The sequence below is a fragment of the Pimephales promelas genome, chromosome 2 (assembly GCF_988280905.1).
Source record: "Pimephales promelas chromosome 2, fPimPro1.hap1.1, whole genome shotgun sequence".
Classification (NCBI taxonomy): Eukaryota; Metazoa; Chordata; class Actinopteri; order Cypriniformes; family Leuciscidae; genus Pimephales; species Pimephales promelas.
This window is the reverse complement of record NC_142770.1, coordinates 6,797,027-6,810,201: the sequence shown is the minus strand read 5'-3', so window position 1 is coordinate 6,810,201 and position 13,175 is coordinate 6,797,027. Positions and strand designations below refer to the sequence as shown.

The 13,175-nt window shown below is 36.2% G+C and overlaps 2 protein-coding genes across 3 annotated transcripts; one reads left to right on the top strand and one right to left on the bottom strand.

Annotated features, from left to right (window-relative positions):
- Positions 1-1,864: 1,864 nt before the first annotated feature.
- Positions 1,865-10,514, bottom strand: atrip (ATR interacting protein). 2 transcript variants are annotated; one of them, XM_039691056.2, is made up of 14 exons: positions 10,312-10,514; positions 9,591-9,903; positions 8,518-8,594; positions 8,211-8,381; positions 8,025-8,140; positions 7,473-7,573; positions 7,336-7,389; positions 7,125-7,251; positions 5,314-5,964; positions 3,020-3,162; positions 2,852-2,946; positions 2,685-2,771; positions 2,258-2,516; positions 1,865-2,081 (listed from the first exon to the last, which is right to left on the bottom strand). In XM_039691056.2, exons 2-14 carry the CDS (start codon positions 9,889-9,891, stop codon positions 2,008-2,010), a joined length of 2,256 nt encoding a protein of 751 aa, XP_039546990.2. In that variant the 5' UTR covers positions 9,892-9,903; positions 10,312-10,514; the 3' UTR covers positions 1,865-2,007. The 2 variants fall into 2 exon arrangements, with proteins under 2 accessions (XP_039546990.2, XP_039546989.2); XM_039691055.2 differs by having other exon boundaries at positions 8,518-8,597; positions 10,312-10,509.
- Positions 10,515-11,346: 832 nt separating this feature from the next.
- LOC120492804 (protein BTG1) lies at positions 11,347-12,643 on the top strand. The gene is made up of 3 exons (XM_039691057.2): positions 11,347-11,483; positions 11,655-11,791; positions 12,077-12,643. The coding sequence occupies exons 2-3, from the start codon at positions 11,671-11,673 to the stop codon at positions 12,412-12,414; spliced, it is 459 nt and encodes a 152-aa protein (XP_039546991.1). The 5' UTR covers positions 11,347-11,483; positions 11,655-11,670; the 3' UTR covers positions 12,415-12,643.
- Positions 12,644-13,175: the final 532 nt, after the last annotated feature.

Genomic DNA, 13,175 nt, shown 5'->3' with positions numbered 1-13,175 from the left:
GAGCCAAACGACTTTGCCATCAATTTAAATAATGTGAAATTCATTTTTTAAACAATAAAAGTCACTCAAGGTCAGAAAGACGGAGAAAATGTAAGATGTTGTTTGACTGGTGTGTCTAGTTATCTGGAAATTCTTGCAACAGGCTCTTCCGTGTTATGAAGTTAGCTCATTATTTGATTATCCCTCTCTATACAATCTTCCAATGATTCCTGTTGGGTGTGTCAGGTCATGTTTTTGGGCTGTTTGTTCGTGGTTTATTAACTGTATTAAGTAATTAGTGTTTTGTGTTTAAACGTTTCCATGTTTGAAACTGCAAATAAAAACAAATTGAGCTAGAGTCACTATGTTAGTGTAAAATTTTCTGCCTAGAAACATTACTCCTCTCATTTTAGTCAGATTTTCCGTTTTCTAAAACGTACACACAGGAAGTGAGCTCACTCATGTTGATATCAATTAAAACTACTTTCTACATTTAAACATGCTAAAAATTCACACTGAGGTGATGGGAAAGTGCATATAATATCTGGAAATACTTTGTCACATACCGTTAGCCTACGTTTTATTTTATTATGCAGGTCTCCGAATCAGCCGTGAGATATCCTCATATTTACCGTCGTCAATGGCAATGCTCATCCGAGTTAACTAACCGACGCTACTCTAGCGCGCAAGTCCGCGAACGCGCGCTCTTGTTTTGCCGCCATTTTGCTCATTACTTGTCGATAGTGTAACTTACTTATTTTTTAGTGTAACTTACTTACCTCAAATGACTTAACTGTAAAATTGTTGTGTTCGTTTTGTTGCTATCCCAATGGGCTCTATGCACGGCGGTATTTCCGGTGAAGGTGTAGCAGCTAAGGATGCTCGATAACTTCCGCCGATCGTAGAGTCCAATGCAATACCGAGAATTTATATTGAATTTTATACTCCATGGTTATACTAAAGAAACGTTAGTCACAAAAACAGATAAAACAGACACCCCTCGTTGTGCTTTTGTAAAATTATATTAAATAAACATAAATTTATTCAAAATTACATCTAAACGTATGAAAGTTTTGTTTCAAAGACGGGAGGACAGTACATTTTGAAGACTCTCTCTGCCATAATCCCGTTTTCCACCGCTTTAATCTCCCCAACCGGAAACTGCAGAGCATCCTTGCGTCAAATGCGGAACTTATGCGTGCATATAGCCCAGTTTTATGCGTTATAATAATGTACTACAATTTTTCTTGCCGTAAATTATTTACATATCAAGATTATTTTAAAGGGATAGTTCACCCAAAAATTGCTATTACTTACTCTCATGTTGTTCCAAACCTGTTCTTCTGTTAAACACAAAAGGTTACATTTTAAATGTTGGTGACAGTTGACCGACCCATTGCATATTAAAAAAATCCTACTATGGAAGTCAATAAAGGTTTGGAACAACTTGAGGGTAAGTAATGACAAAATATTTGGGTGAATGATCCCTTAAACTCAAATCACCGAAACTGTTTGAGTGAGTAGCCGCGTAATAAGCAAGATAATGTAAGAAGGTCATGAAAACAAAATAATAATAGACGTGTATAACGGGTGTGTATCTGTAAAACAGGTTGCATCACTTCTAGTTCTGTTTTTTCTACTCTGTTAAATATAGAACTAGCTATTAAAAAATAACTAGCCACCAAAGTCCATATATTGCTGCCAGTTCATGCTGTTGTGATGTGACTAGATCCGTTTTTTCCTGTTTGTTCATGTGACGTAAGACATAAAGCCTATCCCTTGCCTCAAAGCTGATCCCCAATAAATATTATATAAAAAAAATATTTTGACTCGTCCCTCGGTTTATAAAAACTGCAATTCATAAATAATTAAAATACCTCAGTGACAGAATTAATTCTTTAATTCGGGTCATTAGTGCTCAGTCTTAAAAAGAATGACAAAATATGAGGACAAGAGACAAACAGAATGTTTCTGAGGGGACACACTGAACATTTTTCATTACAAAAAAATTGACTTAATATCAGACCATTATGACCCCGTTTCCATATCCATGTCTTCAACGTACTCCGTTTCAGATCTGCAGATCTCCTCCAGAGCCAGTTCTGGAGTGAGACAACAATATAATCCCATTTAATGCATCACAGTGGACTAATTTTAAAACAAATATCATTAAGGACAGTGAATGTTATACATCATGCTACTCAGAAGTCAGTTAGCCAATCAAAATGATGTTGGCATTAATTACTATAACTTACTGAATATAGAGATGTGAACCCACCTTCGCTCTCGGACAAATCTGGGACCATACGGAACGTGTCTCTGATGGCGGGAATGACCTGATCGTACATGTGCAGGACGTCCAGACAGTGTTCGGAAAAGGACGAGTCCTTTAACAGCAGCCAGTGTAGAAGCATCAGAGCTTCTCGCAGTACCTGTAATCCAGGACTCGTCCAGGCCCGATTGCTCAGCGTTTGACTTCCTCTGCCTTTTGTTTTCAGCCACTGCCTGTGTAAAAGCACAACGACCGTCCGCACCACCTGAAGACAAAATAAATACAGTATGGTCAGAACCAGACCATTTTGCTCTACATTAATCAAACACTCAAGAACAATGATCATGTCCATTGGCGCTTCTGTAATCATTTTGTCAATTATATTCTTGTATAATGGTTTTGCTTCAAAACTAACAGATAAAGAAAATCAAACCTCATTAATACACTGGCAGGATGATTCACAAAAAGCTGTCCAAGTTTCCACCTTCTGTGTGAACAGTTTGGTTAAAAACCGGATGACCTGTTGACAGAGGAATCGTATTTTTAAAATCACGGTTTAATACAATGCATTTCAAAACAAAGCACTGCAAGATAAATCACCTCAAGTTCAAAACGACTCCACATATCTTCTGAGGGGGATTTCTGGGGATTTCTAGAGGTGACGTACTGGAATATTTTGAGGAAAGGACATGGATCTGACGGAAGACAGGGTTTGTGTTAACTTAAGCCAACAAAAATACACTTTATGAAATGCTAAAAGTCACTTACATTCATGTGAGCAGAGTTTTGTGGCCATCTCTTCATTATAGACGATAAACGACAGAAATCTCACCGACAGACGGACTATTCTGTAGGACGTCTCCAGAGTCAGGCATTTGACCAACACTTGACTCGACACGACGACCTGGAGTCTACATTTGAGAAATCAGACAACAGTGTAATTGGTGAATAAAAGTAAATGAGGATGATAAGCTGTGTCATTTTACTCTCTGGTCATCTCAGAAACTTCACCAAACTGCATATTTGTTGTTTAGTCTGGATAAAGCTGAAGTGATTTTATTCTTTTTTTTTAAAAAAAAAACAACAACAAAAAAACCCTGCATGCAAACTGTTTTTTAGTCGGTAAAACTAAAGTTTTGATACGTTTTTTTAAAAACTGTTCTATGATTTCACTATGCGTGAGAGTTGGCAGTGAAATCTGTGAAATTAAATTGGCACTTCTGTGTGAAATAGACACTCAGCTCCTAGTCATGCTGCAGTAGTTTTTAAAAACAAGGCACTCCCATTGAAAACAATTGGAAAACAATGCTAGCCTTGGCGGGGGAAAAAAACGTTTGGTGGAAACACGGCCTAACAGCAAAAATGTGTTCTGTGTGAACTAGCCCTTTTTCTGTATGTCCATATTCTACATAGCTTAATCCTACACAATACCTAAACGTAAAGTCCCTGTAAAGGCAATTCTACAAAAAAGTTCCAAACACATTATAAATGTTACATATGTATTGCTAAAACATATTGCAAAGTCTGTGAACTGTGAAGTACTGAAATGTGGAGTTAGACCGTTAAACAGTTTTTCACCATTGCAATTTTACGGATTAATTGGGCGGGGCTAAAACAGGGCTCCGTGACACACTGGAGCCCATGAGCTGCTGGACACCCCCCTATTTGATGACACACAGAGTCTGATCTCCCCCTCTTCACACACACTCCCCGAGCACATTCGCATTCACCGCTCAATCGTGAGTGACTGTCAGTACTATTAGTTACTACAGCTGAGCCTACAGTTTTCTAGCTAGCTATGCCTTCGACACGGACATGCATGGGCTACTACCTGGATGCGATCATGTACTAAACAGATCGGTATCTTCATTTAAATTCCCTTAAAAACGATCACATCAAGAAGAGGTTTTTAGAGAGCTTATACTTTGATGAAGAGCCTCTGTACCTCTGTAGTGATCGTTTTACACTGGATCGTTTTATAAACTTTCCACAGAGACAACTTGGATTCACTCTAATCCGCTGTTACTGGTGAACGGGGCCGAAAGACGATCTCCCGCCTCAGTGTTCATCCTCCCGTCTCCAAAAGCTAATCAGCTAATCACCGTCGACAGCTTTCCCGTGAGTGGGCGTGGTTTCAGCGCAGCCAGCAGACACGCCCCCAGCGTTTGAGAGCAGAGAATCTGCTCATTTTTTCATGATTTTGATTTCTTATTTTATGTACTTCCCGGATTTTTTTATCATTCAAATTTGGCTGGGTGGCTAATTACACATTTTTCTGTGGTATGACAGACTCAGAACACATACTTAATTTTGACTTTACAGGGACTTTAAAGGATTAGTTAACCTTTAAAAACACTTTAGCTGATAATTTACTCACCCCCATGCCATCCAAGATGTCCATGTCTTTCTTTCTTCAGTCGAATAAATTAAGGTTTTTGATGAAAACATTCCAGAGTTTTCCTCTATATAATACACTTCAATGGGAACCAAAAGATTCAAGGTCCAAAAGACAGTTTCAGTGCAAACTGGGCTTTAAACGATTCCAAACGATGAATAAGGGTCTTATCAAGCGAAACGATCGCTCATTTAATAAATAAATAAAAAAATTTAAGTTTTATAAGCTCATATGGTCGCCTTGCTCTGTTCTGTGATGAGCGTTTGTGACTCTCCTGTTCAAACTCGTTCATCAAAACGAACAAATCTTTTTTCGAGTCATTTGATTCATTCAATGAACGAAATTAACGAATTGACTCGGATTCGTTTTTTTAGATTTGTTCATTTTGATGAACGAGTTCGAACAGGAGAGTCACGAACGAACTAACTATTAATAAGCAGTAATTAGGAGTTTATTGGAGACGAAAGTCATAGTTGTTAGTTAGTTAATATTGAGAACTTAAGTGTGACTTAAGGAAATCCATGATTTCATATGTTTGCTTTACAGGGTTAAGATGTTGCCACAGTATTTCTTTCCACTTTCAGTCGTCTAAATGTAAAGTAAGAGGCAGAATCAGACTATGAAATGGGAAAAGAACACGACACTCACGTAGACACACATATTATACCTCAAGAGCTGGTTCTCCTGCGCTCTCTCGGCCAGCCTGCTAAGAGTCTTCAAACTAGTGTTTACTAGCGCCTCCCTCTGGCCGGCGGCGGTAATGAACGCTGGATCGGCCAACTGTAGGAGTCTTCTGAGAAGAGGAAGCTGGGTTTGGACCTCCCCGGTGAGATGCTCAGAGGTACTGAGGAGATTCTTCGAACACTGTGGCTGGTCAGGGGAAATCTCTCCGTCCTGATGGCACAGAACCATCTCCAAAGCCTCACAGCTGTAGCACACTATGTGATAGAGAGCTTGCATGGCTGCCAAGGCGAACTCCTCCTGACTGCTGAGAGACTCCTCCAGACTCAAGGCCAGGCTGGAGTCGGAAGATCCCGACAGGGAGCTGCCATGGAGCGAGGCTTTCGCAGAGCTCTCGACGGACTCCAGCGACTGGCAGTACGTGCTGATGTGGAAGGTGAGCAGGGGGAGGAAGTGCACCGTGGCCGGGCAGGTTTGGAGAGCAGCATCTGGGTTTCGTGGGACACTCGTGGAGGGCTGGAGAGTTAATGCGGTGAGAGCGGACATAGCGAGACTCTGCAGCTGGTTGAATCGAGCTTGTGGACAATGAATTGATCTGAATTCAGTGGAGGACGAGCTGGAGGTCGTCAATGATCCCCTGAAGTAAAGGGGGAAAACAATTCACATCAGTCCAAACTTTTTACACAGATAATTAAAGATGCAATAGTAAACAGTTACTAATACTTAAAAGACATAATGGTAATAGTTATTTTATCATACTTGTATACTATTTCCACAAATAACTATCAAATTTCCACAAGTTTCAGGCCTAAAAAAAGAAAGAAAGAAAAGGCTTTACCCATATTTTCTCCTTTAAAAAAATGTATAGTTTTTTTTTTATTATTATGAACACATTATTCTAAAATATTTTATTTAATAATAAATACTAAAATCCAACAAATAATATTTTAACAATGATGTTTTAAAATAAATAAAAGCAAATGTCATGGTGTAAATATGAATACTACTAGTAACAACAATAATAATTGTTATAATTAATACAATATTTAACTATTAATATTATATTTATATTATATATAATATTAATTATATTATTAATATAATTATATTATATTTAATTAATATACAATTTAATAATGAACAATATAATACAACATTATTATAATGTATTTAAAATGCAAAACAAAATTAATTAATTAATTAATTTAATAATAAATAATGAAAAAAAGTCTTGATGTAAAAATTATTATTATGAGATATTATATCACAGAAGATACATATCACAATGCTCTTTATTTTATATATTATTATGAATAGAATACATTAATCTATAATACTTCATTTAATAATAAATAATAATATACAACAAAATAAAACTGTATTAATAATGTTTCAGAATAATCAGAATGTCATGATGTAAAAACGTGTGTGTATATATATATTTTTTATTAATACAATATTTTGTTTAATAAATAATAAAATACAACCAATAATATTTTTTATTGCTTTATGAACCGAAAATATCTTTGATCAAGTGACTTAAAATATATTAGATCAACGTTTCCAACGTTGACATTGTTCAAACGTTCCAATGGAATATACCAACATCTACAAATGTTGCAATGGAAATTTCCATTCTTTATGAGTAATGTTGTGAAAGTGGGCCAATGATTCCCCAAAACAAACAGTTGGATGTAGTAAAAGCCAATGTTTACAGTATATTTCTCAGGTTTCAGGACATTTCAGACACACGGAGACAGTGTTAAGTGTTGTATGGGATGTCTTGTTGATACTCACGAGCTGACGTAGCCGCTCCGTGACAGGGCGTTTGGTAGAGCGGCAGGACTGATGGAGAGCAGGTGACACAGACCCAGAGTGCTCGGATCCAACGGTTGTTGCAGCAGTAGGTTCAACAACACACAGCCTACAGCATCACAAACACAAGCTCACAGGAAACCCATTGAGAGAACAGGCTGATGATAACGCTAGAGATTTGATCAGCCGTTACCTTCCTGTTGACCCTCTTCTGTGGGGAAATGTTTGGGCTGCGCTGGTTTCCCATCTGATAAGAGTTTGGAAATGTGAAGTTGAGGACTGAACGGTAATGGAAAGACCTCAGGAAAGGAAATGTGAACTAATCCATACCCTCTAATAGATGGTCTTTCTTGATAGGAGATGTTTTCTTGGAGAGCTCGGCTGCAAAGTTTTCCTTAGTTATGAACGCTGGCCTCGCAGGAGAGTGAATACTGTGTTAACACGACAAAAAAACAAAACACAAATCAACTATTTGTCTAGAGAGGTTTGCAGGTAACATTCTAACCTTTTAACACAAAACAAATGTTATTATTTATATATATATTTTTTTTATTAATAATAATAGTAACAATGATCACTAATATAAATATATTATTTAACAGCAATGCTTTTAACAATACTACTAATATTAATAATAATTTTCGTAAAAAGGTAATTGTGACATTTTTATTATTTTAATGCATTGTATTCTTTAAAACCACAACTAATAACACATATTAAAATATATATAAAAAAAAAATAGTAAACACAATTACTATTACATGATATAATTATTAGAGAAAAGGAAAAAAAGAAAGAAATGCTGACAGTGCAGACAACAGAGCAGTTGTTTCTCATTACCAATGCCTCTGGAAGACACACAAAAATCAAAGTTGTATTTACATGTTTCGCGCAGGTGTGCCGGACTGCTTTCCTCCACGCTCAACGCTCCGAAGTTTCCCTCTCATTTCATTCATCTCGGCTTCTTTAAAGGTCAACTCTGACTGCAGCGACTGCACCTGCGGTACACCAGCATTTCCATGAGTTCACACCAAACGTTTCATCGTCAGTCAAGCTTGTGTGCCGTACCTTCCTGGACAGCTCCTTCTCCCGTTCGCTCTGAGCCTGAGCTTTCTCTTTCTCCAGGGCGAGTTGGGCCTGCCGCTGCTGTTCCTTTTCCTGATTGGCCAGTTTCAGGGAGTCCCGCAAGACTCGGATCTCTCCGTTCTTCATCAGGATCTCCTCCTCGACCTCCTTCAGCTGAGTGTGAACAGAAATGCAGACACATGAGAACTCATTTCTTTTTTCCAGGAGTTCAGGAAAAAAGGGGTCTTTTTGAGAGCAAATAAAGTGGTTTTCTATTAACCATAACAAACCGACCAAATGAAGAACACACCTTTTTCTTCAGGTCTGCTTGCTGTTCCTCTAATTGCTTGAAGTACAGATCCTCTCCATCTTTACTGGAATGACCATCTGCTGTGTGACACACACACTAGTTACATTGCTAGATTATCCCATGCAAAGTTCATATCATGCAAAAATTACATGAAAAATAATTATATATTTATAATAAAATGCTGTGCAAAGAACTGTGGGAATAAGAGTTATAAAATATTTCAAAATAATATAACATAATTCACAAATTAATATTTATTCAATTTAATTAAAAAATATTTGTATTGTGTTATATTTGTAAATAAATATGTAGTGCTAATAATAATTATATTTAAACATACTTGTTTAATTTAATACATTTTTGCTTTGTAAAAAAATCCAATATAACAATTAGATTTTTTTGAGTATTATTAACATTATTATTATATTGTATTATTAAAAATGTTGAATAATATTCAAATATTGAATAAAGTCGAATACCCACAGTCTTTTGCTTAGTTTTTGGTTATTAAATTAAATAAGCATTATAATCTTATTAAATGTACTATTATATTATTATTTTTGAAATATTTTAGTATCAGTATTTTGCCGAGTTAATTTTTGCACTATGTAAAATCCAATTATATAATATTTTGTTTCTTTATTATTTAGACTTAAAATACATCAATAATAATAGAGTTATATTGCATTTTTATACAAAGCTAAAAATGTCAAATTAAAATAATTATTTCAAATATTCACTAATAATAATAATACTTAATAAATTTGATTTCAAATCATTTCATTTAATTATTTTTTATAATAAAAACTCTAAATATCATTATATATGATAGTATTAGATTGATATGTTAAATTACATCATATTCCTTAATTAATAATAAACTATCATTAACGGTATAAAATCTGCTCTGTGAAACACAAAACAACATATCCATATTATCCAGAGTACATAATATAATGCAAGAAAGAACTGTGTGGGCAATAAGACAAAATGCTCAGTCCAAAAGCAGACAGGGGGAGTGTTTGGGAAACAAAAGACTTGTGGAATGTGTGTCCAAAACATCTTATACTAACCAAACACATCCTTTCTCTGAGGCTCTTTGTTGTTAAATGCGCTACTGCTGCAGCCGTCTCCGATGGCAAATGTTTTTCGGCCTGATCTCACAGGTGCTTTGCTTTGCTCATCAGCGCAAGCGAACACAGAACTAAGCGTTCTCTTTGACCCACTGTTCTGGACGTCTCCTGTGACGGCCTGGGATGCAATGATGTCAATCTGGTCCAGGTCATCCTGGGTGAAATCGATGTCATCATCAAAAGGGTCGGGTCCGGCTGACACCTGATGACTTTTCAGTCTCTTGCTTGGTGGGAAGTCCATAACAATGAGGTGCTTTTGGGAAATAAAAAAAAAAATCATGATCATTTTTCATTGATGATAAATGATGAAAAAAGTCAAAATAAAAAAAAAAATGAGCAGGCGTCTACACTTTTGACAGGACTGTTAGACATAGACATATATATAATACACACACACTATTCAATTTGTCCGGCAAAATAGCCTTTTCCGATAAAACAGTTTGTGCACGTTGTAAATTGTCATTAATGTCAGTAGTGCACACTTAAAAACAATTTAAAGTAATTTATAGTCGTAAATACTAGATGTTCAGAGTAAATAATCCAGTTATTTTCCATCCAAAAGCGGAAAATAATACCTAACCTACATACAATAGTCTTATAGAGTCACATACTGGGTTTATTATGGTAAAACTGTGGTAAAGTGCTCAGGTTTATCAGTTACCTGCTTCAGTGTCCCTCTCAGACTCCTGCATTAAGCTGCTACGACTCGTCAAACATACACCATGCTGGACAAAACACTAATAACGAGCTACTCTGAGCTGTTAACGTAAACCTAAATGACTAAATAAACAAAATAACAGAAAACTTGTGAAGCAGAAAGCATTTCTGAGCTCTGCCTCTCATTCGGTGTTGAAAGGGATCATGCGTTCAGAGAAAGCGCATGCGGTAGTAAAACCTCACCTGATTGGCTGAAGCGTGGCCCAAGTGTCTTATGGTGCGCTATGATTGGTCCATTGACCAACGAGCGTACTACGGAGACATTCATGAGACAAGTTATGCACAAACGCGTTATGAATTATTTTTTTTCCCCCACATTTAGAAAACACGTAATAAAATAAGTTGTATTTTTAAAACATTTTTTTTTTTTACAATTTTTATAAAAAAAAATTAACATGTATGATGGTGCTGTGGGAAACGCTTGTTTCATTTTTTTAATGTTCGTAGACATGAAACGTAAATCAAGTTCTCATAAAAGTTGTTTCAGCATGTAGCCAGCATTTTTACTTAGCCTACTGTATATAAATGTAATAGCTGTACTTAACATCGAAGGATATTACAAATGCTATGGGTACACAACAAAACACTGTTACTATTAAAAGTTAAAACATTAACATGGACACAAATCGTTTTTGTTGCTTTAAAGTTGTGGAATGCATCAAAATTGAACCTCCTAAAAACTAACAAGCAGCATTTTATCTGTGTGAAGAGATTTTTTTTTAATCGTACTTTTACAATGCATTCAAGTTGTGTACAAATAGAGAGGAAAAATGATTAAATAACGCTTATACTAAATTACATGCACCATATATTATAAATAAGAATATAAAAGTACTCATGCTACAACTACAACTTGCTAGATTGATACTAATGTAAATAGCTCGTTTGTGACATCATCTCGAACTCGCTCTCTGATTGGCGGAGGCGCGTGGCTGCAGAGTGTTTACCATCTGAGCTCAGAACTGGAGCTGCACGTACTCAATCCACCACCACCGGAGGAGGAAGTTCGCGGTTAAAAAGAGAAAATTATTTACCCGTTTTTACAACTTCGTTAACAAAAACGTTCACAACAGCTCTGGAAACTCTCTGTACCCCTATAGCGATTCACTGGAGCAGGTCAGTAGTGTTTAAGGCGCGATTTTTCGTGTTGTTTTGAACAAAGGAATATGCCAAAGACATTGGCCAGGCCTGTTGAGTTCAGATGTACTCGAGCTGTTTGATCTTAAAAAACTCGTTCGTGCTCACATTTGATGGTGTATCACAGTTTTACCTCGTTTTCCCTTTCAGCTCATGCAAAAACTTCATGATGAAAACCGAGGTGTCTACTGCTGCTAACTTTGTCACACGTCTGTTGAGGGGAACGGGACTGCTTTCAGAAGAACAGCTGCAACAATTCAGATTCTCTTTGGAAGAATCTTTAGGGGGTAAGACAGGATTGGACATGATCTTTCCGTCGTTTAAAATACATTTAAGTAAACAATAGTTCAAATGATATAGATTGTAATAAAAAATGAACGTTGTTTATTGTTACAAACAAAACCAGCCGAATATCAGATTCAGTTTATTGCAGCACCAAAGTCCATTCATTGAAACTTGCACCATTTTAACCCATAATCTGCCTTAACAAAGCCTAAACTTTGGCAAGTAATGCTAATCAAAGGTTGCGTTTGATTATGCCAAGGCCTAACTTTGTTCTTTTTTTATTGTAGATCATTATCAGCACCATTGGTTCCCAAATGCACCTTGCCGAGGTTCGGGTTACAGGTGCATCCGGATCAACCATAAGATGGACCCTTTGATAGGCAAAGCGGCCTGTACGATCGGACTCACAAAAGATCGACTCTTTTCACTGCTCCCAAGTGAACTCACCATGTGGGTCGACCCGTATGAAGTGTCCTACCGGATTGGAGAGGACGGGTCCATATGTGTCCTCTACGAGTCCGCGCCACCGCCCGACTCAAATAAGAAGGACCACTGCAAAGACGAATTGAGAATCGGACAGTCGAGTCCGTCCAAATCCTTCGGGATGATGACTTGCTCCAGCTGAAGAGTGATTCTGTGTGTGAGCGTTAAATCAGGCATTGCTCACATTTGATTTCTTTTTAAATATTTTTTTTTTTTTTTAAATCAATGGTGAACTCTTCATCCTATTGACCTCATGGTGAAAACAAATGTATTTTGATTAAATGTATGTTTTAAGCTCCCTGTACAGTCATGTTGAATATGTTTTTTAAAATTTCTATTAAAAAGGTTTTCTATGAATTTCTAAAAAAATATGAGTCTTTTGTGGTTATTTCATGTAACTACATGAATGAGTCCTTTCTTCTTATCATATTGGTGTAATGATTTACTCGTCCTAAACTTATATTTGGAATTTGCCTGTTGGAAATAGATAATTAAACCACTGAGATTAAATACATTTAAATATAATAGAAGCCATTGCACTACATCATAAAAGCAAAGTCGAAAAGATGTTCTTCAGTTAATGAAAAGAATTCTGAACAACTTTACTCGATAAATTAATTTCGAGAATGATCTCGATGTAAGTCAAAAAATAAAAAAAATGCCATCAAAATATTGATAATTTTTTCTGAGGTAAAACTTTATATATGCGTGATCTTAAAAGACAATTTCTTTTATTTTGTGTGTATTTTAAATATTTACAAGATTCATTCCCAAATGTCATTCATTAGGCCATAAAGTATTTCATAGTTGGCTTAAATTTAAAAGAATGTGTAAGTAAATTAGTAACACAGTTAGTGACTACTTAATTATTTTTAATTATTAATTATACCTTCCAAAGTGTCT

What these genes read in the sequence shown, in the direction of transcription:
- atrip (XM_039691055.2), bottom strand. Translation starts at nt 9,891, where the DNA reads ATGGACTTCCCACCAAGCAAGAGACTGAAAAGTCATCAGGTGTCAGCC. An exon ending in AGAAGAGGGTCAACAGGAAG is followed by an intron (nt 7,252 to 7,335) that starts GTAACGGCTGAT and finishes GTGATGCTGTAG; the next exon opens with GCTGTGTGTTGTTGAACCTA. An exon ending in CCTGCCAGTGTATTAATGAG is followed by an intron (nt 2,517 to 2,684) that starts GTTTGATTTTCT and finishes TTTTGTCTTCAG; the next exon opens with GTGGTGCGGACGGTCGTTGT.
- LOC120492804 (XM_039691057.2), top strand. Translation starts at nt 11,671, where the DNA reads ATGATGAAAACCGAGGTGTCTACTGCTGCTAACTTTGTCACACGTCTG. An exon ending in TTTGGAAGAATCTTTAGGGG is followed by an intron (nt 11,792 to 12,076) that starts GTAAGACAGGAT and finishes TTTTTATTGTAG; the next exon opens with ATCATTATCAGCACCATTGG.